The sequence below is a fragment of the Miniopterus schreibersii genome, assembly GCF_964146895.1.
Source record: "Miniopterus schreibersii genome assembly, chromosome: 10".
NCBI classification, from domain to species: domain Eukaryota; kingdom Metazoa; phylum Chordata; class Mammalia; order Chiroptera; family Miniopteridae; genus Miniopterus; species Miniopterus schreibersii.
Genome location: NC_138110.1, coordinates 9176578 through 9198829, shown reverse-complemented (window position 1 = coordinate 9198829; position 22252 = coordinate 9176578). Strand labels below are relative to the sequence as shown.

At 50.5% G+C, this 22252-nt stretch overlaps 1 protein-coding gene across 1 annotated transcript; it reads left to right on the top strand.

Annotated features, from left to right (window-relative positions):
* Window positions 1-15972: 15972 nt before the first annotated feature.
* Window positions 15973-17994, top strand: CEBPB (CCAAT enhancer binding protein beta). The gene has a single exon (XM_081149855.1). The coding sequence runs from the start codon at window positions 16322-16324 to the stop codon at window positions 17360-17362; it is 1041 nt and encodes a 346-aa protein (XP_081005981.1). The 5' UTR covers window positions 15973-16321; the 3' UTR covers window positions 17363-17994.
* Window positions 17995-22252: the final 4258 nt, after the last annotated feature.

The window sequence follows — 22252 nt, the reverse complement described above, 5'->3', positions numbered from 1 at the left end:
ATTCAGATGATGTGAAAGAGGAAAATTAACTATTTTCTTGTCTGGGAGACACTTGTTATTTGAGCCTTCCTTACAGCATTGAGCCTGTATCTCACCAATGCATTTATTAAATGATTGAATGGATGATTGAATGACAGAGAGAGTAGTCAGATCCAGGCCCACACACATGTAAATATGCATAAAAACCAAACTCAAGCCGAGGGTGGAAGCATGGTCCAAGTACAGTAGAAAAAGTCATGGTCAAGGTAGCCAGTTCCAATCCTGGCCCTTCTACTAGCTTGTTGTGTTTCCCTGGAGAACATATGCTCTCTCTGGGCTCCACACCCCTCAGTTGTAAACCAGGCTTAGCGAGTTCATGGAATCTGTGCAGTTTAGAGATGTTCAATGCTCTTTATAATTCTTCCAGGAATCCATTCCCAGAGAAATTGTCACCTCATAACCCATGAACACAGGTGCAAGGATGTAGTTTGGGTTGTGGAGCAAAAGTTTGGAAATACCCTTAGAGATGATTTAAATAAACTAGAGCACATTCGTGTTTTAGAGCATTAAACTGCTGTGGCCATGGGGAATTCTCTGGTGACACTTGCTGGCACAAAATGATACTGCAGCCCAGTAGCCAGGCAATGGGAATTTCCAGAACAAGGGAGGTTCCAGGTAGCTCTGAGGGTAGTATGGGAAGCCACAGAGCAGGGAGAGATTTAGAAGGAAGGCCAAGGCCAGGAGCTTGGCCTGGTGTGTGGAGGTTGAGAGCATTGCCCCTGGTTTGCAGCTTTACTGCTTCCTGGCTAGATGAGCTTGGGCAGAGCTGGGACTTTCTCTGAGTCTCAGTTTCTTTTTCCTATAAACCAAAGGTCCTAGGGCCCATCTTATAGAGTCCAGTGAGGATTCAATGACTGAATTGATTTATTTGATTATTTGTTGAACTAACAACATTGGGTACCTGTGATGTTGGTGATTGATTGGGAATCTCGTCTAGGTACTGAGGGTGCACCAGGACCTGGATCCTGCCCTCATGGAGCTTATAGTCTAGTGGGGGGGAGATAATAAAGAAGTAAACATGCATATAAGATAATTCCAGGTATTCATGACACTCTAAAGGAAAATAAAGCAGGAGCTAGAGCAGTTCTGGAAGAGACATTGTTACAGACAGACATTGTTACAAATGCTTGGAGAGGCATCTCTGAGGGGGTTTGAGCAGCAGCCTCAAGGAGCTGTATTTTGTGTTTGGAGAGTGCACATAAAAGGCAGGTGGGAGAGTCTGGCTCATTGTAAATGCACAATAAATGGTGGATCATAGTCTTAGCCCATAAAGGAAAGGAGTTAAAAGGGAGACTGGAATCTATTTCCCAGGGTCTGATGCAGCCACAGAGAGTAAGAGAAGATTCCTTGGGGCCTGGTGGGTGGAGGAGCAGCTGCTAAACCTGAGCAGACCCAGCTCCAGGAGGTCTTGGGCAAATCACTGTCTGGGCCTCCCTTTCCCCATTTGGAAAACAGGGTGATAGTGCCCACCTTGTGAGGGGTGTGTGTTATGGGCTGAGTATGTGCCCCCACAAATTCATATGTTGAAGTCCCAACTCCCAGGATCTCAGAACATAACTGTATTTGGAAATAGGGTCTTTAAAGAGGTGATTAAGTTAGAATGAGGTCACTAGCGTAAGCCCCAATTTAACATGATGGTGTCCTTATAAGAAAAAGAGATTAGGACACAGACATATATAGAGGGAAGACCTTGTGGAGATGGGGAGAAGACAACCATCCACAGCCAAGAAGAAGAAAACCTTGACCTCAGACTTCCAAGTCTCTAGAACTGTGAGAAAATATATTTCTATGGTTTAAGGCACTCAGTCTGAGGCACTTCGTTATGACAGCCCTAGCAAACTAATAGAGGGTGATGGATACAGACAGGCACGGAGGCCCTCGATAGAGCCTGGTTTCCTTGGCCTAGCCACATGGAGCTTCTTAACTGAGCCTGGGGCCCGACTTGTCAATCCTCAGCATCTCTGTAGACTCTGAGTCAGTCTTGAGGTCACTGAGGCGACTCTGCAGCGTGGCCCACACTGTGCCTCGGGACTGGCCCTGATTTAGAGGCCCAGCTCACTTAATCTCTGCCCTCCCCTCTGGTTCATTTTTCAGTCAATCCATAAACTTCACGTGGTACTACTGTGGCTGTTCCCTAAGTTGTGGCACGGCTGGTGGATCAGCTAGGGTCCAGTCTGGAGAGTGGAGACCACTCTAGGAATTTCAAACAGAAGGGATGGAATACAGGGAATTGTGTATTCAGATGCTGGAAGAGCTGAGATGCCAAAGGGCAGGGTGAGGCACACCCCAGGAGGAGCTACAGCTGGAGGCCCAAGGGACAGAAGGAGAATGTTGTATGGAGAGATCCTAGAAGCTGGGGCTAGAACGCCAGGGGGGCTGTCTGGTGGAAACTGGGACCAGGAAGGGAGGGCCTGTTGGGAAGAGACTGGTTTTCTTTGCTCTTTCTTAGATGCATTTCCTGTCCTTCCCCTGTTCTGCTCTGAATCACAGAGGGGCTGACCTCTGCAGGCTGCATTTCCCAGGCTCCAGCTCAGCTACCTTCTCAGTGGCCAATGGGGCGTCCTAATGGGAGACTGGAGGCCAGAAGGAGGGGAGGAAGCAGAGTATTTCTCCCTTTCTCCTTACACCTTGGGCTGCATCCCACATCAATGACAGATTCTTCTCCGTGGCTCCATTTCTCGCAGGACAGTCCACTATGCTTCTAGTTTTGCTGGGTGACCACAAGTCCCAGGCTACTGTAACTTTACCTCCCCCCTCGGTCCCTTCCAGCTTAGAGGTGGCAATGGCTTTCTGTTGCTGCAAACCTTTGAGCTTCTTGGCAGTCTCTTGCTTGGCTTCTGGGCACCCCCATCATCTCTGTAACCACCTCCCTGTTGGAAAGTCTCTCTGTTTAAATGCTCAGTGTTTTCCAGGTTAAATAGTGATTAATACGAGGAATGGATATGAGAGCAAACTGACAAGTGGCCAGCCCCACAGGCCTCTCCAGGCCCCTCCCCTTTCTTAGAGACAAAAACGTAGCAGCCTGCAGATGGGGAGAGGCAGCTGGGTGCTGGGGGATCGAGGGGTGGCCTTAGTGTCAGATGAGCCTCCTTTTGTTCTCTCTCTGCCACTTGTCAGCTCTGTGAACTTTGTCAAGTTAGTTCCCTTTTGTGGCCTCAATTTACTTACCTGTCAGGTGGGATAAGGGTCATCCCCATCGATTCGGTGCTGTTCTGAGGATGTGATGAGATGTGGCCTGGAAAGAATTTAGCCACAACCTTAAAAAAGACTAGGAAAGAGGAGACTCCTCTATCAGCAGCTAAAAGGCATATGCCATTATAATAAAAAGTCGGGTGCTGGTGCAGTGAGGCAGAGCAGGGGTGCCAGAGCCATCCCCACACACAGGAGAAGTCAATGTACAGTAAAGGCCACCCCACAGCCCACTCGGGGAAGGAGAGATTGTTCAGGAGATGGTGTTGGGAAACCAGCCCCAAATGAAGCTGACCTCACACTGCAAACAAAGGTGGACTCTAGATGGATTAAGACCTAACTTGAAGTACAAACTTGTGAAATTAGTAGAAGTTATAAGCACACAAGGGAATACTATTCAGCCATGAAAAGGAAAAAATTCTGATTCATGCTACCCCTGGATGGATCTTGAAAACATTATGATGAGTGAAATAAGCCAGTCACAGGACAAATATGAGGTATCAAGAATATATGATTGTGTGTGATTGACATATATGAGGTCCCGGGAATAGTCAAATTCATAGAGGCAGAAAGTAGATTAGAGGTTTCCAGGGGCTTGGGGGAGGTGGAGACAGATAGGGTTATTGTTTAGGGGGGACAGAGTTTCTCTTTGGGTTAAAAAAATGTTCTGGAGATGGATGGTAATGATGGTTGTGCAACACTGTGAATGTACTTAATACCACTAAATTTGCCTTTAAAAAAGGCTAAAATGGTAAATTTTATGTTATCTATATTTTACTTGAATAGAAAAGCATCAATGTGCCCGGCCCGGCGTGGCTCAGCGGTTGAGCATTGACCTAGGATCCAGAAGATCGCGGTTCGATTCCCGGTCAGGGCACATGCTGGGTTTCGGGATCAATCCCCGGTCGGGGGCGTGCAGGAGGCAGTCGATCAATGACTTTCTCATCATTGATGTTTCTACCTCTCTTCCCTTATCCCTTCCTCTCTCTGAAATCAATAAAGACATTTTTTTTTTTTTTAAAAAAGCATCAATGTATAAAAGGTAAAAAAAAAAAATTAAAAATTATTTTGATTACATCAAAATGAAGGAATTCTGGCCAAAGGGACAAAATTAATAGATAGATGTCAGGGTGTGAAGACATTGCAGTGTCTAAAATTGCAGTGCTTAGAATATATAAGAAACTGGCAAATAAACGACTGAAAAGACAATGGCCCCGATGGAAAAAGGACAACGGGTGTGAAGAGCAATTTACAGAAAGGGAAAACCACAAGCACACGAAGAAGGCTCAGAATCATTAGTAATAGGAAATGCAAATACAAAAGAAAAAACCACCACCCTGGAGGGAGCACTTTACATCTAGGAGACTGGCAAAAATTAAAAAGTCAGACCACACTCAGATTTGGGTGTCAAAATCTTCATTCTCCACTAAAATGAACCTGGGCAGGACTAAGGAAAGTAAAAACTGAGCCTGGAACATCTTGTGCCTGAAAATAAGGAAATGCTCAACAAATAATGGTGCTGTGGTGCAAGGACACAGAAGTCAGCTGAAAGGGGCTGACACTGGCCAAATCTGGGTCAATTTGAGCCTCAAAATAAGTAATGGGAGTGATGGGTTTAGAACCCATGAAATAAAAGAAAATCCGCATTGATGTAAATGAATAAACAGAGAGGTGACTATGTGATTTTAAGATATATCCACAAATTCTTTGACAGTCTTCTCAAGAGGTGGAATCTAATTCACTTCCTCTTGAGTGGGGCTGGACTCAGCGATTCCATTCTAATGAGTAGATTATGGCAGAAGTGACGCTGTGCTGGAAAAGTGGGTCATAAAAGGCATGTGCTTCCTTCTTGCTCTCTCTGATCACTCTCTCCGGGGAAGACAGCTTCTATGTCATAAGGACACTGAAGCAGCCCTAAGAAGAGGCCCATGTGGTGAGCACTGAGCTGTCCCATACAATAGCCACTGGCCACATATGGCTGTTAGGCACTTACGATGTGGCTAAGTCCAAACTGGAAGGCACTGTGTTACATATACTGAATTTCAAAGACTGCATGAGAAAAAAGATGTCAAATATCTCATTAATAATTTTTTATATTGAGAATATGTTGAAATGAAAAAGTTTAGGTATATTGGGTTAAATAAACTATATTACTAAAATGATTTTACCTGTGGCTTTTTAAACTGTGGCTACCAGAAAATTTAAAATTAAACATAAACATGTGGCTCACATTTAATTCTACTGGACAGTGATGCTCCAGCCCCAGTTGAGCTTTCGGATAACTAGCCTCAGCTGACACCTTGACTGCACCGTCTCAGAGACTCAAAGCCAGAACTTCCAGCCAAATCTCTCCTGAATTCCTGGCCCACAAGAACAGTGAGGAAATGAATGACTATTATTTTAAGCTGCTCTTTGGGGGTCATTTATTACATAGCAGTAGCTTGACTGAGGCAAGCAAATAAATGGACGTTAAAATCAGTGGGTGAAAGTTGGAGGAATAGCACTATGTTTAAGAGACCAAAGTGGCAGGGCAACTGCATGGAGAGTAAGTTGCAGACACCGGTACACCTCACCCCTAACCACTTCTTCATGAGCTAGAGGTCACCATTCGTTCCTTTGTCTGTAAAACTTACACTCAGTGAAGTGCACACATCCGAGGTGTACTTTAGGTTATTTTAGACAAATGCATCTACCTGTGTTATACAAACTCTTTCCAAGATATTGAACACGCAGTGGATTGCATTGTGTCCCTCAGAAAGATATTTTCAGGTTCTAACCCTTGGTACTTGTGAATGCAACCTTATTTGGAAATAGGGTCTTGTAGATATAACCAAGTTAAGAGGAGATCATACTGGATTAGGGTGGGACCTAAATCCAATGACTGGTGTCTTTATAAGAGAAAGGAGAAGGAGATTTGAACACAGACACACAGGGGAAGAGGGCCATGCACAGATAGAGGCAGTGATCGGAATGATGTACCTATAAGCCAAGGGAATGCTAAGGACTGCTGGCAGCCACCAGTATCTGGAAGAGGCAAGGAAGGATTCTGCCCAAGAGCCTTCAGAGGGAGCATGGCCATGATTTCAGACTCCTGTATGTTGTTTTAAGCCACCTAGTTTGTGGTATTTTGTTATGGAAACCTTAGGAAAGTAATACAGAACATTTACCCCAACTCCAAAAAGTACCTTGGGCCCCTGCCCAGTCTCCTGCCCGCCCCAGCTATATTTTTCATCATAGATTAATTTAATTTTGCTTATTCTAGAGCTTCATGTCAGTGCAACCATGCAGCATGTGTTCTTTTGTGTCTGGTATCTTTCACTTGGCACAAGATTTTGGAGTCATGCAGATTGTTGCATCTGTCAGGGGCCGGCATGCCTATAATTAAAGTCAATTTGCTGAAAGGGGAGCAGATTTTGAAGTTAAGGAGAGGAGTGGACAACGAGGATGGGAAATTTCTCTTCAAAGCAGGGCTTGGAGCCCCCTGCTTCGGGGTTTCTGGCCCACAGACCTACCTACCTGTGCTCTCAGCTCAGGTGGCATCTGGGGAGTTTGGAGACTGGGCTCCATCGCCACCTGGTGGCCATTTGAGATAATGCACCCACAGGTGCCAGCACCGGGCCCCGCTGGGTGGGGAGACTGCGGGGTCAGGCAAGTGTTCCTCCTCTTGGGTAGGGTCCTCAAATCACTGAGCACCTACTCAGCACCTGCACGATTCCAGTGCGTGTGTGTGTGTGTGTGTGTGTGTGTGTACAGAGATGACTTAGATTGGCCTGACCTCGAGGGCCTTCCAGGAGAGGGAGATTACTCAAAACTAACTCTAATAGGGGTGGAATGAGATCCTAGAGGCACAAAGTGTAGAGAGCACAGAGGAGGCAGAGAGTGATTTGACTTAGACACTCAGGGAAAGTTTCTCTGGGCATTTCTCAGCTGGAGGTGAAAGGGAAGGGTGTTAGAGGCAGAGGGAACAGCACAAGCAAAGGTGTGGAGGCAGGACCATGGAAAGTATGTCTTTCTTTCTTTCTTTCTTTCTTTCTTTCTTTCTTTCTTTCTTTCTTTCTTTCTTTCTTTCTTTCTTTCTTTCTTTCTTTCTTTCTTTCTCTCTCTCTCTCTCTCTCTCTTTCTTTTCTTTTCTTTTCTTTTCTTTTCTTTTCTTTTCTTTTCTTTTCTTTTCTTTTCTTTTCTTTTCTTTTCTTTCTTTCTTCTCTCTCTCCCTTCCTTCTTTCCTTCCTTCCTTCCTTCCTTCCTTCCTTCCTTCCTTCCTTCCTTCCTTCCTTCCTTCCTTCCTTCCTTCCTTCCTTCCTTCCTCTTTCTTCTTTCTTTCTCTTTCTTTCTTTCTTTCTTTCTTTCTTTCTTTCTTTCTTTCTTTCTTTCTTTCTTTCTTAATATATCTTTATTGATTTCAGGGAGAGGAAAGGAGAGGGAGAGAGAGAGAAACATCAGTGATGAGAAAGTCATTGATTGGCTGCCTCCTGCCCCCCCAGACTAGGGATTGAGCCCGAATCCTGGGCATGTGCCCTGACTGGGAATTGAACCCTGATCGCCTGGATCCTAGGTCGACGCTCCACCGCTAAGCCACGCCCGGCTGGCTGTATGGCTTTCCAAACTCAAACAAATAATAAGCTAATACATATCCATGCACATTGTAAAGTTAGAAGAGGGTGCAGCTCTTCCTCGCCGCTCAGGGCCCAGCCCTTCTCCCGTGGCACTTAATGTAGGGACTCCTTATGAACCAGCCGCCTGGTATGTGTCCCTTGTTCAGTCCCCTGCCCTTGCTTCTGAGCTGACTGATGGATGTGACAGAGATAGTGGTGTGCCAGTTTGGGGCTTAAGCTTAAAGAAGGCCTAGTATCTTTGCAGCTTTGGCTTCTGTGCTCTGGGGTAAGCCAACCACTGTGTAAGAAGTATGGCCGCTGAGCTGGGAGACAACGTGGAAAGGCCACATGGAGTCACAACTTGGACCACGTGCAGGGGCCATGAAGAAAGCCACGTGAAGATACCTTCTGAGCAGAGGTCTCTTGGAGAGGCCACACGGGGAGGGAGAAACTATATAATGGAGAACCGAGGAATTAAGAACTAAGCTGAGGCCATCTGTGCTGAGGTGCCACACATGGGAATGCAGTCACCCTCGGTGGGCGTTCCAGCCAGCAGCCAGCCAACAGAGACGAACTGTCCACTGGCGCCTTGTCCAAATTCCTGACCCACAGGGCACACCCACAGGACGCAGGATGGTGGTTGTTTCATTTTTGAATTTATTTTTAAAATACATTTTTGATTTTAGAGAGAAAGGAAAGGAGAGGGAGAGAGAGATAGAAACATCAATGAGAGAGAAACATCAGTCGGCTGCCTCCTGCACACCTTCCACTGGGGATTGAGCCCGCAACCCAGGCATGATCCCTGACTGGGACTCGAACCGGCGGCCTCTTGGTGCATGGGATGACACTTAACCACTGAGCCACATCGGCCGGGCAGGATGGTGGTGGTTTTTAAACCACTAAGTTTTAGGGTGTGTTATTACACAACAATATTCAAGGCATCCTGGACTCAATCCTGTCACTGTTGCCAGTTTCTTAAGGCCCTCCCGGCAGGAGACTACATCCTCAAACAAGCACATGAGTAAATTTCCGAATCTCCCCTCATTTATGTGGAGGTTGGCACACCACACATCCTGGCCTGCACGTGGCTCTTTTCACTTAACAATAGATCTTGGAGACAGTTCTAGATGTGTGCTGTTTGGTACTATAGTCACTACCCACAAGCTGTTTAAATGTAATCAAAATCGAACAAAAAAAATCCAGTTCGTCAATCACACTAGCCACATCTCAAGTGCTCAGTGGCCACATGTGGCTGGTAGCTCTTAAATGCACAGGACAGCTGTAGAATATTTCCATCATCCCAGAAAGTTCTATGGGACAGTGCCTGCCCGGGTCCTCTCCTGCAGAGATGTCTCAGTCATTTTAGCAGCTGCAAAGTATTTTCCGGTAACGGTAGCTTCTGCTATTACAATGTCCACTTGTCTTTGGGCAGGTGTAAGCCTCTTCATAGTATAAATGCCCAGCATTTCTGGGCCCAATGATATTTCCGATTTAATAGCCATGGCCAATTACTTAAAACTGCAGGTTGTACCACTCTGCACAACCACTGAAAGTGTGTAAGAGTACCTGTTTTCACATACCTTCATCAACACTGTGTTCTTCACATTAAAAAATTTAGCTACTGGTGAAGGTTTTCAAGACAAACGTGACTCTACCAGGACACTGGTCTGCCACGCCTCCTTTCACGTCACAGGGCCACTGGGCATCTTCCCATGTTGACATATGAAGATCTACCTTGTCTTTTTTTTAAAATAAAAATTTGTGGTAAAATTCACATAACCTAAAATTTACCATCTTATCCTTTTTTTTTTTAAATTTTCATCCGAGGATATTTTTCCCATTACTTTTCTGAGAGTGTGGAAGGGGGAGAGAGAAACATCGATGTGAGAGAGACACGTCCATTGGTTGCCTCCCACATGCGTCCTGACCAGGGCCGGGGATCGAGGCTGCGACCCAGGTACATGCCCTTGGCTGGAATCGAACCCTTCAGTCCGCGGAGCAAACCAGCCAGGGCCCATCTTACCCATTTTTCAGTGGACCGCTCAGTGCCTTAGGTACGCCGGCACTGTTGTGCAGCCGTCACCAGCCGTCTCTAGAACCTTTTCATCTTCGCAAACTGAAACTCTATCCCCATTAAACACTTGCTCCCCATTTCTCCCTCCCCCAGCCCCTGGCAACCACCACGCGACTCTGTCCCTACAAATTTGACTGCTCTAGGCACCGTCTATAAGAGGACTCACACGGCCTGTTCTTTTGTGACTGGCTTGTCTCACTCCGCATAATGACTTCAAGGTTTATCCATATTGTAGCATGTATCATTTTTTTTTTTTTTTAAAAAAAAGACTGAATAATATTTCATTTATGTATAGATCACATTTATTTATTGTTGACACTATTACAGGTGCCCCTCAATCCCCTCCTCCAGCCATCACCACACTGTTTCTGTGTCCATGGGCTATGCAGGTGTGTTCTTTGGCTGATCTCTAGACCACATTTTTGCTAACCCATTCATGCACAGATGGATACGTGGGCTGCTTCCACCTTTCGGCTGTTGTGAGTAGTGCTGCCGTGAACACGGGCGTGCAAATGTCTGTTCTAGATCCTGCTTTCGGTTCTTTTGTGTATATACCCAGAGGTGGAATTGCTGGATCATATGGTAATTCTACGTTTAATTTTTTTGAGGAACAGCCACACTGCTTCCTATAGTGGCTGCACCATTTTACATTCCCACCAGCAGTGCACAAGACTTTCAGTTTCTCCATAGCTTCATTAATACTTTTCTGTTTTGCTTGATAGTAGCCAACCTAGTGGGTGTGAGGTGGTCTCTTATTGTGGTTTCGATTTGCATTTCCTTAATGATTAGTGATGGTGAGCATCGTTTCATGTGCTTTTTGGCCACTCATGTATCTTCTTTGGAGAAATGTCTACTTTAAGTCCTTTACCATTTTAAGTTGGGTTTTCCATTGCCAAGTTGTAGGAATTCTTTATATATCCTGGGTATTAACCTCTTCTCAGAAATATAATTTACAAATATTTTCTCCCACTCTGCAGGCTACCTTTTTTTTCACTCTATGGATTTTGTCCTTTGCTGCAGAGTTTTTAATATTGATGTAGTCCAGTTTACCTACTTTTGTCCTTTTGGTTGCCAGTGCTTTTGGTGTCATATACCTTGTCCCTTCAAATGGCTATGGAGTGGTCCATTGTGTGGTTGTTTTATAATTGGATCTACCAGCAAATCCTTTCAAAATAGATTCAGAGTTTGATCACTTCTCCCCACCTCCATGGCTACCACCCCGGTGGAGCCACCATCCCATCACCTGCCTGCACAACTGCAGTTCCCTCCTCACTGGGCTCCCTGATTCTGCCCTTAGCTCCAGTACAGACCATCCCCACACGCAGCCAGTGGGATTCTGTTAAAACCTAAATCAGAACCTGTCTCTTCTCTGCTCAGAACTCCTCGTGGCTCCTGCTAACCCAGAGTAAGAGCCAAAGTCTTTACGATGGCCCACAAAGCTCTGTGTGATCTGGCCCTCACTGTTCCTATGAGACAATTTCCTGCTCCCCTCCCTGTACTCCTCCCACAGCCACTATATAGGTGAGGCATGCTCCTACCTCAGGGTCTTTGCACTTGCTAGTCCCCCTGCCTGACTCTCCCCACAGCTACCGGCATAGCCCACCCCCTCACCACATCCATGCTTTGCTCAAATGTCACCTCAGTGAGTTAAAATCAAATCCCCCAGCACTCCCCACCCCCCTCCTCCGCTGTATTTTTCTCCATGGTGCTTACCAGAATGTAACACAATGTATACTTTCATCATTTATCTTATTTATTGTCTGTCTTCCCCAAGGAGAGTGTCAACTCCATGAGAACAGGAATTGTTCCTGTCTTGTTCATGAATGTCTCTAGGGCACGAACCACAGTAGGTGCCAGAAAGCATTTGCCGGATCACTAAGTGAAAGTGAGCACCTTTTGACTGTTTGTTGGACATTTTTATTTCTTTCAATGGCCTGCTCATGTCCTGTGAGCATTTATCATACTCACAATGCTGACCACTGTATCCCAAAGCAAGGTCCCCAGTAGGTCCTCCTTCGAAAGGAGTTATTTGAAACCACTCCTGCATTCCCGGAGCCTGCCACATGGTGGCAGCATATGCTCAGGCAAGTTCTGTGAGCCGGCCCTGAGCGTTTCCCAGGATATTTATGCTCAGTTTCCCACAAATTCCAGATCCCAGGGCATTGGGCCTGGCAACCTTCAGGGATTTAATCTCAGTCCCATTAGGCAGAGGGGAAAGTGGGTCCTCAAAGAGGAGACATGGTGGGGAAAGTCTCAGACACTGGAATTGGGGGTCTGGCTTTTAAGTCCAACTCTTCTACCAGTTCACTGCGATCTTGGGGGAAACCTTACTTAACCCTCGCTGGGCCTGTTTCCAGTCTGCCTGCTTTGTGAGGTTTTTGTGACTTGCCTTTTGTGGAACAGGCGGAGGTCTGATTCACTCCCATGTGCCATTTGGGCCAGGGTAAGGGGGAATAGCAGGCTCAGAACTGCCAAGAGAGAGGGGATATTATTACTTTATAAACCAGGGACCGAGGTCTAGAGGAGACACCAGAGTGCCACAATGAGGAGGGTACAGAACAAAAACAAAAGTCTGACCCCTGCAATCCCTGCACTCCAAACCCACTAGAGACCATTTCCATGGACCATCTCTGAAGGGTCTCCTTTCTGCCTCAGTTTTCTACCCGCTGGCTTATTTCTAAGCCCCTCTGCAAGCACCTTTATCACTCTGTCAAAGCAGCAACAATGGGACTTCCTTTGGGCAAGTCACCTCTCCTCCTGAAAATGGGGCTAAGGAAAAGCTGCAGAGACTAGGAGAAGGAATTCTGAAAGCAGGTTTTGGGCAGAGGAGGGAGTGTATCTGGGTAGGAAAGTGCCTGTTCCCTCCACAGCCCCCGCCTGGCTCCTGCCCACCACTCATAGCCACGTGGGCCCAGCCCACGGCTTTTGGTTTTAAAAGAGAAGCTGGAAATCTGAATTTTGATGTGAAGTCTCCTAATTTGTAAATGTCGGCAATAAATTCACTGAAAGAAACGAAACAATGCAAAACACCATGGGGTCAAACTGAGCACATCTGTGGGTTGGATTTGGCCGCTGGCTGCCATTGTGAGACCCTTCCCAGTGCAGGTTACTACAAACACCTATGCAGGATGTAACTGGGAGAGATCATTGTGGATAGTGTCAGATGGATCCTGGTTTCTGTGTTCTTACTGCCTACAGGTCCACTGGGGTGTGCCCCAGACCTCTGGGTCATAATAGTATCGCTCCCATCAGCCCCCTCCTTGGAAAGGCTGAATATTAATAGTGCGGCAGCAGGCAGGGCCTGTTGAGCAATGAGCCTTGTGAAAACAAGGGCTTATGTCACCTGAGCAGGCACACAGCCTCCCTGCAGGACACCTGGGTTGGCACTGCCACTGATTTTACTTTCAGGCCAGAATGGGGAATCCTGGGCAGGGAAGGGTAGAAAGCAAAAGGCTCAGTATTTGGTGAGTACAGTTCCATCCTAGAGGCCAGAAGGGCAAGAACTGATGGGGACTGGTCCCCAGGGTCTCGGTTGCCTCTTGACTAACTGTGTGACCCCATGCCAGCCTTCTCTGGGACTGTTTTTCCACTTAGAAAGTGGGGTTCACATTGTGAGACCTGTTATGATTTATTACAATCCCAAAGGGGAAGGTCAGGCTGGAAGGACTTTAATCCTTCCCACCCCTTTAATGTGACCTTGAGCAGTCACACTTAGCTCTCCTGGGCCTCAGTGTCTTCATCTGTAAAGTGGATATAATAATAGGACCTGATTCCTACAAGTAATCAGGAGGATTAAATGAGTTAATACATGCAAAGGGCTTAAAATGTGGTTCAGAGAGGGTAAAAGATTGACTTGAGGATACACAGAAAATCCTCCAGTTAGCTTTAGACGAACCCCCTCCCCCAGGTCTCACCACATCTCCCCAGAATCCTGAGATTTGGGAGCTGAGGCTCAGAGAGGGGAGCCATCTTACCTGAGGTCACACAGCTCAGCTAATGAGGGATCTCACCTCCATCCACTGAGCACCTTCTGTGTGCCTGAAGACACTAGGGAAACAGCGGTGAACAAAACAAAAATCCCCACCCTGGTGGGGCTGACATGGGGAGGAGACAGCAGGGACAGAAAGCAAGATGAGTAGGTGTGAAATGTTTTCGGCAGTAATGAGAAAGGTAAAGGAGATAAAGCAGGGGAGTGTGAAAGGAGTGATTGAGAACCTAGGACTTTCAATGGAGAGGTCAGGGAGGCTTCTTGGAGGAGGTAACTTTTGAACTGAGACTCAGGCAGAGCTGGGGAAACAGTGTTCTTGGTCCAGAGGGTGAATGAGTGCAGCAAATGCATTCATTCACTGGTAAATTTTGGGCTTGTCCAGCCCAAGAGTTCCAGTATTTGGGGGACAATCCTCCCGGACTGAGCAGTCTGGGTGGAGACTGAGGTAGACAAGGCAACCAGGATAATGGTAGCTGGAAATAAGGCCTGGGAAGGAAGTTCACCAGCAGGTGGAGCACGGAAGGCCTCTTGGAGGCGGTGGGCTACAAGCTCAGTCCTGAGTGTCCTAAATACATCTTAGGAGGCCTAGCTGGGTGGCCATGGGGCCTTGGATCCTTCCTTGGTGCTGGGAAGGCCCAGAAAGCCAGCAGGCCGGGCCAGTGTTTCATCCTGTTCCTCCCTGCCCTCCACCCCCCAAGGGCGCTTGGAGATGTCATTTCTCCAGCTCTCCGGGGCAGAGGTCACCCCAGCTCAGCAGATAACACTGAAGGTTGAGCAATGCCTGCTTGCCCGCCAGGACCAGGACTGGGGTCAGTGGGCCGGGGGTCAGCCCCAGGCAGGCTGGGAGTTCTTGCCTGGGCCTGAGTGACAGAGGGGTGGGCCCAAGGAGCTGCTCAAATGGCCCAGGAATGGGGCTGGAGAGGGCAAGGGGCTGCCTGAGCCCACTCAGCAGGGAGGGCTTCAGATACACATTTAAATCCAGGATGGACCATGGATTTTGCCCAGCTGTGAGCCAAGGGCAGCAAAAGCCTCCTCCTGGCAGGGTGAAAAAGTGAACCCGGGGTCCAGGCCCACCAGCAATGCATGGTAGGGACTTGATAAATATGGGGGAAGTCCCATTTCTCTCCTGCATGCTGCATGGTCCCAATCAGCCTCAGAAACAGGTTTTGTGGCCTTGGGTCAGCGAAAAGGTTTTAGGGAGCTCAGATAAGGGCTTTTCTTTTCAGACTAATGGGGGCCATGGGGCCATGTGACCTTGGTTGTGCTAGGACCCCTCTGGACCTCTTTGTATCCTCTGGGAGAGACTCTTTGTGATATGCCTCCCAGAATGGAACTTAAACTAACTACTTGGGCATCTGGGGTGGAGACAGTAATATAACACAACACTAACGACACCTTCATGGAACCTGAGAAGTGAAGTGACTTGCCCAAGGTCACAGAGTGTGACAGAGCCAAGCACCCTGTCCCCTTACACCTTCCTGGGGGCCCAGGTTCAGGCTGAGGTGGGGCTGGAGCAGACCCAGGTGTGGTTGAAGGGGGTAAGGGGGCAGGCAGGTGTGGTAGGTGGGGCTAGGGGAGGGGCGGGGCCGACTTCCCCCAGGCCCAGCGAGAGCGCCCCTGACCTGCCCCCTCCCATCCCCGCACCCCCGCCCTCGTATTGGAGGTGGCTTTGAGGGGAGTCACCACAAGAGTGGAATCCCCTCCTTCCAAGAACTGGGGATGGGGGCAAATTTAGGGGCGAAGCCGCATCCGGAGAAGGGCAGTGGAGATGGTCACCTCTCCACCAGGATCCTGCCCGGAGAGTACCTCCTCTGCGGGGCGTCGGAGCTGGGCGCCGCCGACCCTGAAGCCGCCGCCTTCTCCAGCAGGGGGCGGGCCGCCGCCGTGTTTCGGGTGGGGTAATTCAATAGCCCCCTCCCCGGATTCCCACCCACTTTCCTCCAAGCCCAGAGGGGGCGGTCCGGGGGCGGGGTCGCACCTCCCCTTCTCGCTTCCAATCTCCCGGCAGCCGGGTGGGAGTGGGCAAGGGGCGTTAGGCTGCCCCCCCCGGGCCAGGGTATCCCCGAGAGTGCGCTCCTGGTTTTCCGTCGGGCTGCTGACCTCTCGGGGGTCTCAGGCGGCCACGGTGCGGCGGTGTCCCGGCGGCCGCGGGGGAGGGCCGGGGCGGCAGCCAGGCGTGACGCACCGTTGCCATGCGCCGCCTTATAAATAACCGGGCTCAGGAGAAACTTTAGCGAGTCAGAGCCGCGCACGGGACCGGGAAGGGGACCTACCAGAGGGTCCAGTAGCCAGCCCCCGCACTAATAGCGGCCACTCCTGCAGCAGCAGCGGCAGCAGAAGCGGCGACACAGCGGCGACAGCTCGCGACGAAGAGGCCGCGCCACCTGCGGGCCGGCCGGAGCGGGCAGCCCCAAGCCCCCTCCCCGGGCACCCGCGTTCATGCAACGCCTGGTGGCCTGGGACCCAGCATGTCTCCCCCTGCCGCCGCCACCTGCCTTTAAATCCATGGAAGTGGCCAACTTCTACTACGAGGCGGACTGCTTGGCTGCTGCGTACGGTGGCAAGGCGGCCCCCGCGGCGCCCCCCGCGGCCAGACCCGGGCCGCGCCCCCCCGCCGGCGAGCTGGGTAGCATCGGAGACCACGAGCGCGCCATCGACTTCAGCCCGTACCTGGAGCCGCTGGGCGCGCCGCAGGCCCCGGCGCCGGCCACGGCCACGGACACCTTCGAGGCGGCTCCTCCCGCGCCCGCCCCCGCGCCCGCCTCCTCCGGGCAGCACCACGACTTCCTCTCCGACCTCTTCTCCGACGACTACGGGGGCAAGAACTGCAAGAAGGCGGCCGAGTACGGCTACGTGAGCTTGGGGCGCCTGGGGGCCGCCAAGAGCGGGCTGCACCCCGGCTGCTTCGCGCCCCTGCACCCGCCGCCCCCGCCGCCGCCGCCGCAGCCCGCCGAGCTCAAGGCGGAGCCGGGCTTCGAGCCCGCGGACTGCAAGCGGAAGGAGGAGGCCGGAGCGCCGGGCGGCGGCGGCGCAGGCATGGCGGCCGGCTTCCCGTACGCGCTGCGCGCCTACCTCGGCTACCAGGCGGTGCCGAGCGGCAGCAGCGGGAGCCTGTCCACGTCCTCGTCGTCCAGCCCGCCCGGCACGCCGAGCCCCGCCGACGCCAAGGCGCCCCCGGCCGCCTGCTACGGGGGGGCGGCGCCGGCGCCCTCGCAGGTCAAGAGCAAGGCCAAGAAGACGGTGGACAAGCACAGCGACGAGTACAAGATCCGGCGCGAGCGCAACAACATCGCGGTGCGCAAGAGCCGCGACAAGGCCAAGATGCGCAACCTGGAGACGCAGCACAAGGTCCTGGAGCTCACGGCGGAGAACGAGCGGCTTCAGAAGAAGGTGGAGCAGCTGTCTCGCGAGCTCAGCACCCTGCGGAACTTGTTCAAGCAGCTGCCCGAGCCCTTGCTCGCCTCCTCCGGCCACTGCTAGCGCGGCCCCCGCGCGCGCCCCCCTGTCGGCCGGTCTCCGCGCCGCCGGGCGCGCGGCGGCCGCGAGACTCTGGGAAGCGCCCGCGCTCCCGCTCCCGCCCCCGCCCGTGGTGGCGCCGGCAAAACTTTGGCACTGGGGCACTTGGCAGCGCGGGGAGCTCGTCGGTAATTTTAATATTTTATTATATATATATATATATATATATATCTATATTTTTGTCCAAACCAACCGCACATGCAGATGGGGCGACCGCCCGTGGTATTTAAAGAAGAAATGTCTGTGTGTACAGATGAATGACAAACTCTCTGGCTGTCCCTCTGCCCCATCTCCAGGCGCCGGCGGGCGGGCCGGTTTCGAAGTTGATGCAATCGGCTCAAACATGGCTGAGCGCGTGTGTACACGGGACTGACGCAACCCACGTGTAACTGTCAGCCGGGCCCTGAGTAATCGCTTAAAGATGTTCCACCGGGTTGTTGCTGTTGATGTTTTTGTTGTTGTTTTTTTGGTCTTTTTTTTTTTTTTTGTATTATAAAAAATAATCTATTTCTATGCGAAAAGAGGCGTCTGTATATTTGGGAATCTTTTCCGTTTCAAGCATTAAGAACACTTTTAATAAACTTTTTTTTTTGAGAATGGTTAAAAAAAGCCTTTTGGGGGCAGTAGTTGGCCTTTGCTTTTTTTGCCCTTTATTTTGGATTTCTATGATTTTATTTTTGCTTTTCTGGTGTGTGTGTGTGTTGGGGGGGGGGGTTGTTGTGCACGAGGGCTGCTAATATTTTTGGCGTTTTTAGCTGTTGGGTGGGGGTGTTGCAGCTGTTTTTTCTCCGCCTCTGCTACTCCCCCCAGGGTCTCTGCTTGGAGATGGGGACCCAGAACTGGGCGAGGGGGGGGGGATTAGAAGAGTCCTGGGTTAGGCTTTCAGGGTGGCTCAGGGCTCCTGGGTGCTAGGGAGGAGTAACTGGGAACCCTGCTTGGGGACGGGGTCCAGGGCCTCTGGCGGGTCCTGAGTGCTGGGCTTGGGTTTGGAGGGACCTGGAAGTGTGTGACCCCTGCACAGCGTTCAGGGCCTGTGACTGCTGGAGGAGGGGGTGTAGGTCTTGGTCCTGCTGAGCCCAAGTTGGGGCAGATTCTTTTGGTAAGTGTAGTGGGTTGGGCTGTTTAAAAAATACTTTGTGTGTATATATATTTTAAGAGAGGAGCCTGGGTGTGTGGGCGAGCTTGTGTTTGTGTGTCCCTGGCCAGTTTGGGTGTCCCTGCCTGGCAGGAGGGGAGAAGCCCTGCCAGATGGAGGGAGGTTGGGGGAAGGGTTCCTGCACTTCCCCTCCCTTTCCTGGGAATGGGAGATTTACCACTGCTCTCTTTGCCCAGATGTGGACACTGAGGCCCAGCCTCACCTGCTTGTTCAAGGTGGCTGAGCCTAGGTTTGAGCTTGGGGCCCCAGGTTCCTGATTCCCTGGGACAGAAATGGCCCCTGGCAAGGCTTCTTCGTCCCTGCCCCCTGATAGCCTTCCGCCTCTTTTCACTGCACCCACACCCCCATTCCAGCCCTGGACGGCATTCCTGAGAGTTGAGGATGTAGACAGAGGGGTTAGTGGATACACGTACGGCGTCCTGCGGTGCCTGGCACGCAGGAGGTGTTATATAAGCCTTTGCTCTTGTTATTATTTTTCGCTGGGAGGCTCTTGGCATTTGGCACCCTAGTCTGCAGTGCAGTGTGAGTGTGGCGAGCGCTTGCCAGGGGCCAGGCGTCCAGTAAACCCTGGACTTGCCCCGTTCCATTTAAACTTCACAACCTTTAGAGAGTTGGGTACTATTATGAGGCCTGTTTTAAGAGCAATTTTTGGCTGTCAAATTCCTATGGGCAAGAAAGTGGATTGGGGTCCCTCCTGCCCTAGGAATTCAGCAGTGGGGAGTGAATTGGGGGGGTTCATAGGTTATTTTGCCAAGGGCTTGATACTGTGGTTTGAGAATGGGGACTGCTTTTTCCCTCCCTTTCCCGTTGGGGGCCTGGATGTGCTTTTTCTGTGGGAGCCTGGGATGTGGGGGACAGACACTCAGCCCCCAGCATTATGGAGATGAAGATCAGGACAATCTCTTCCTCCCTAACGCTAGCATCACCTGTTTGTGGCACAACAGCTGTGCAGAGCGCTGGGCAGAGGTAACCTCACTCCAGTCCTGGGCCTCCAGTGTGGCTCTGAACAGTTTTCCTCCTTGCCCTGGGTACCCGGGTGATTGGCTGGGACCCTAGAGTCTCCAAGTCAGTCCAGTACCAACAACAGCACATCTGCTCCACTACCTCTAGGATTTACCTGCTGAAGTGCAAAGGCCGGGACTATGGACCTAGGGATGGAGGTGGCTCAGTCTTTGGAAGGGGAGGTGGGTCACAATTTAGGAATGAATCTCTCCAATCCTTGCTCTCCCCCGTGTCACTGTTTTACTTTTTTTAAATCCTTGCTGGAGGATATTTTTTCCATTGCTTTTTCAGAGAGAGTGGAAGGGAGAGAGAGAGAAACATCAATGGGAGAGAGACACATCGATTGGTTGACTCCTGCACGTGCCCCTACTGGTGCTGGGGATCGAACCTGCAACTGAGGTACGTGCCCTTGACTGGAATTGAACCTGGGACCCTTCAGTCTGGGGACTGATGTTCTAACCACTGAGCCAAACCAGCCAGTGCTCTCCCCTTTGTCACTGAGAGTTGGCTGGTGGCTGCTGCTGTTCATCCATTTTGCAGAGGACACAAAGGAGGAGAGAGGGAAGGAACCTGGTCAGACAGTGACACCCAGGCTCCCTTTTTCTGAGCGCTGTCTCACAGCCAGCCTGGAGTGCAGCTCTTGACACACGTCCTGCTTTACATAACACCCCATGGAACGCATTATATCCATTTTACAAAAGTAAACTGAGGTCCACAGAAGTAGCACTCAAGGTGGAATGGGTGGAACCAGTTATAAAATCCCAGGTCTCTGGGGAAAGCTTGGGCTGGTTTGTAATCCCCAGTCCCCTGCCCTAAATCCAGAGCCCTCCAGGTAGGGCTCAGGCACCCCGATTGCCATAGTTAAGTGACTTGCACATAGTTTCACAGTTTGGAAGCAACAGAGAGGGGATTTGAACCTGAGCCCACCTGACTGCCCCTGAAGAGGGCTGAGAAAAATAATTAGCAGGGTGAGGGCTCTGACAGTGGTCTGGGTTGCCTGGTGTGGGAGCATGGTGGGCAGAGCTGTGCCCAAAGGACTTGGGAAATGTCATAGATTGAGGGATACCCACCCTGTGTGGATCACTAGGCTTGCAGGGAGGAGGGACCAGTTCATTCAAAAGCCAGACAACAAGAAAAGAGTAGGACCCTGGCCCATGTCCCTCGGTTGGAGCATTGTCCATACACCAAAAGGTGGTGGGATTGATTCCTGGTCAGAACACATACCCAGGTTTCGGGTTTGGTCCTGGTCGGGGAGGCATCTGATTGATGTTTCTCACATCGATATTTCTCACACTTCCTCTCTCTAAAATCAATTAAAAAACAGGGTAGGATGGAGTGAAGCATAGGGGGAGCCCAGGGGCATGTTAGGAATAGTAGAAGTGAGTTCAGTGCTTACAGTGTGCACAGCACCACTCCAAGGCCTCGGCACAGATGGACTGGTTGGATCCTTCCTTCTGCCCGAGAAGGCTGGTCATGTTGACCACAGACCCGTTTAGTGGGGTTGCCCACTGAGGCTAGCTGGCAACCCTAACCAGTGTTTGCTCAGGACGAGAGAGTTGACAAAACACATTCACACCTCATAATCTTATGCAATTACCCCATGGCCTAGTGATCTTACCAAGGAGAAAAGTGGGTGTCAGAAATCAAAGCTGGAGACACTGCTGGGTGCCAGGCCCTGTGCTCAGGGTGTGCTGGTCAGTTTAACCAGTCTCTTGGAGGTCTTGGCTTTGCTATTGGCATTTCCCTGCTAAAGCAAACAGGCTCAGAGAGGGGAAGTGACCTGTCCAAGGTTGCACAGCTAAAAACAGTGGAAGTTGGAGTAGAAAGGAGAAGGTGGGCTTTAGATAGTTTGACTCCATGTAAACACCTAAATAATGTTTCTTCCTCTCCTGAAGTCCTGTTCAAACCTCGTGGGACTGTTTTGCCCTTGTCTCTGGGACAATTATTTGTCCAGTTATTTTGTCATTTATTCGACAAGCATTTATTGAGCACCTGCTGTGTGCAGGACCTGTGCGGGGTGCCAGGGACATGTGACCAAGATGGAGGTGACAATTTATAGGGAGAGACAGATACTAAGTATCCAGTATCAGGAACAAGATAAGGACAGGTGGAGACAAGGGTCCGAAGGAAGGAAAGTGGGGCAGGGAGGGGTGGGAGGTCCAGGACAGCTTCTCCTAGGAGGTGGCACCTATGTGCACGCCCCATTGAGGTGAGGTGGAGGGAGGAAGGCCTTAGGTTATTGAGCGCTCACTCCTCCCCAGATGGCCCTGTGTGTGTTTTATGTGCCTTTATCCTCACAGTAACCCAGTGACATTGACACTTTTATCATCCCCCTTCCCTAGTTGGGGAAACTGAGGCACAGAAAGGTCAAGTCACTGACCCGACAGCTGGTGAGTGACTGATGGGAGATTCGAATTCACATGTTATGTTTGAACTCAAGAGGCCTTTGTCTCCTGCCTCCCCCCATAGCCTTAAACACCTCACTAGCTCTGTTTTTCTGCGCCTGCCTCTCCCCCGCTTCATGCTTTCTTGCCCTGGCTGACCTCTTGGGTGACTCCTGGTAGAGTCCCAGTGGCCCCAGCTGGCCATCTGCCCCTCACTGGGCTTTTCAGCCTTGCATTGACTGTGGCGTGCGCAGGGGAGTGAGGGAGGCCAAGGTGGGCTGGGGAGTGGGGGTGGGGGCTCTGAGGCTCCAT

What these genes read in the sequence shown, in the direction of transcription:
- CEBPB (XM_081149855.1), top strand. Translation starts at nt 16,322, where the DNA reads ATGCAACGCCTGGTGGCCTGGGACCCAGCATGTCTCCCCCTGCCGCCG.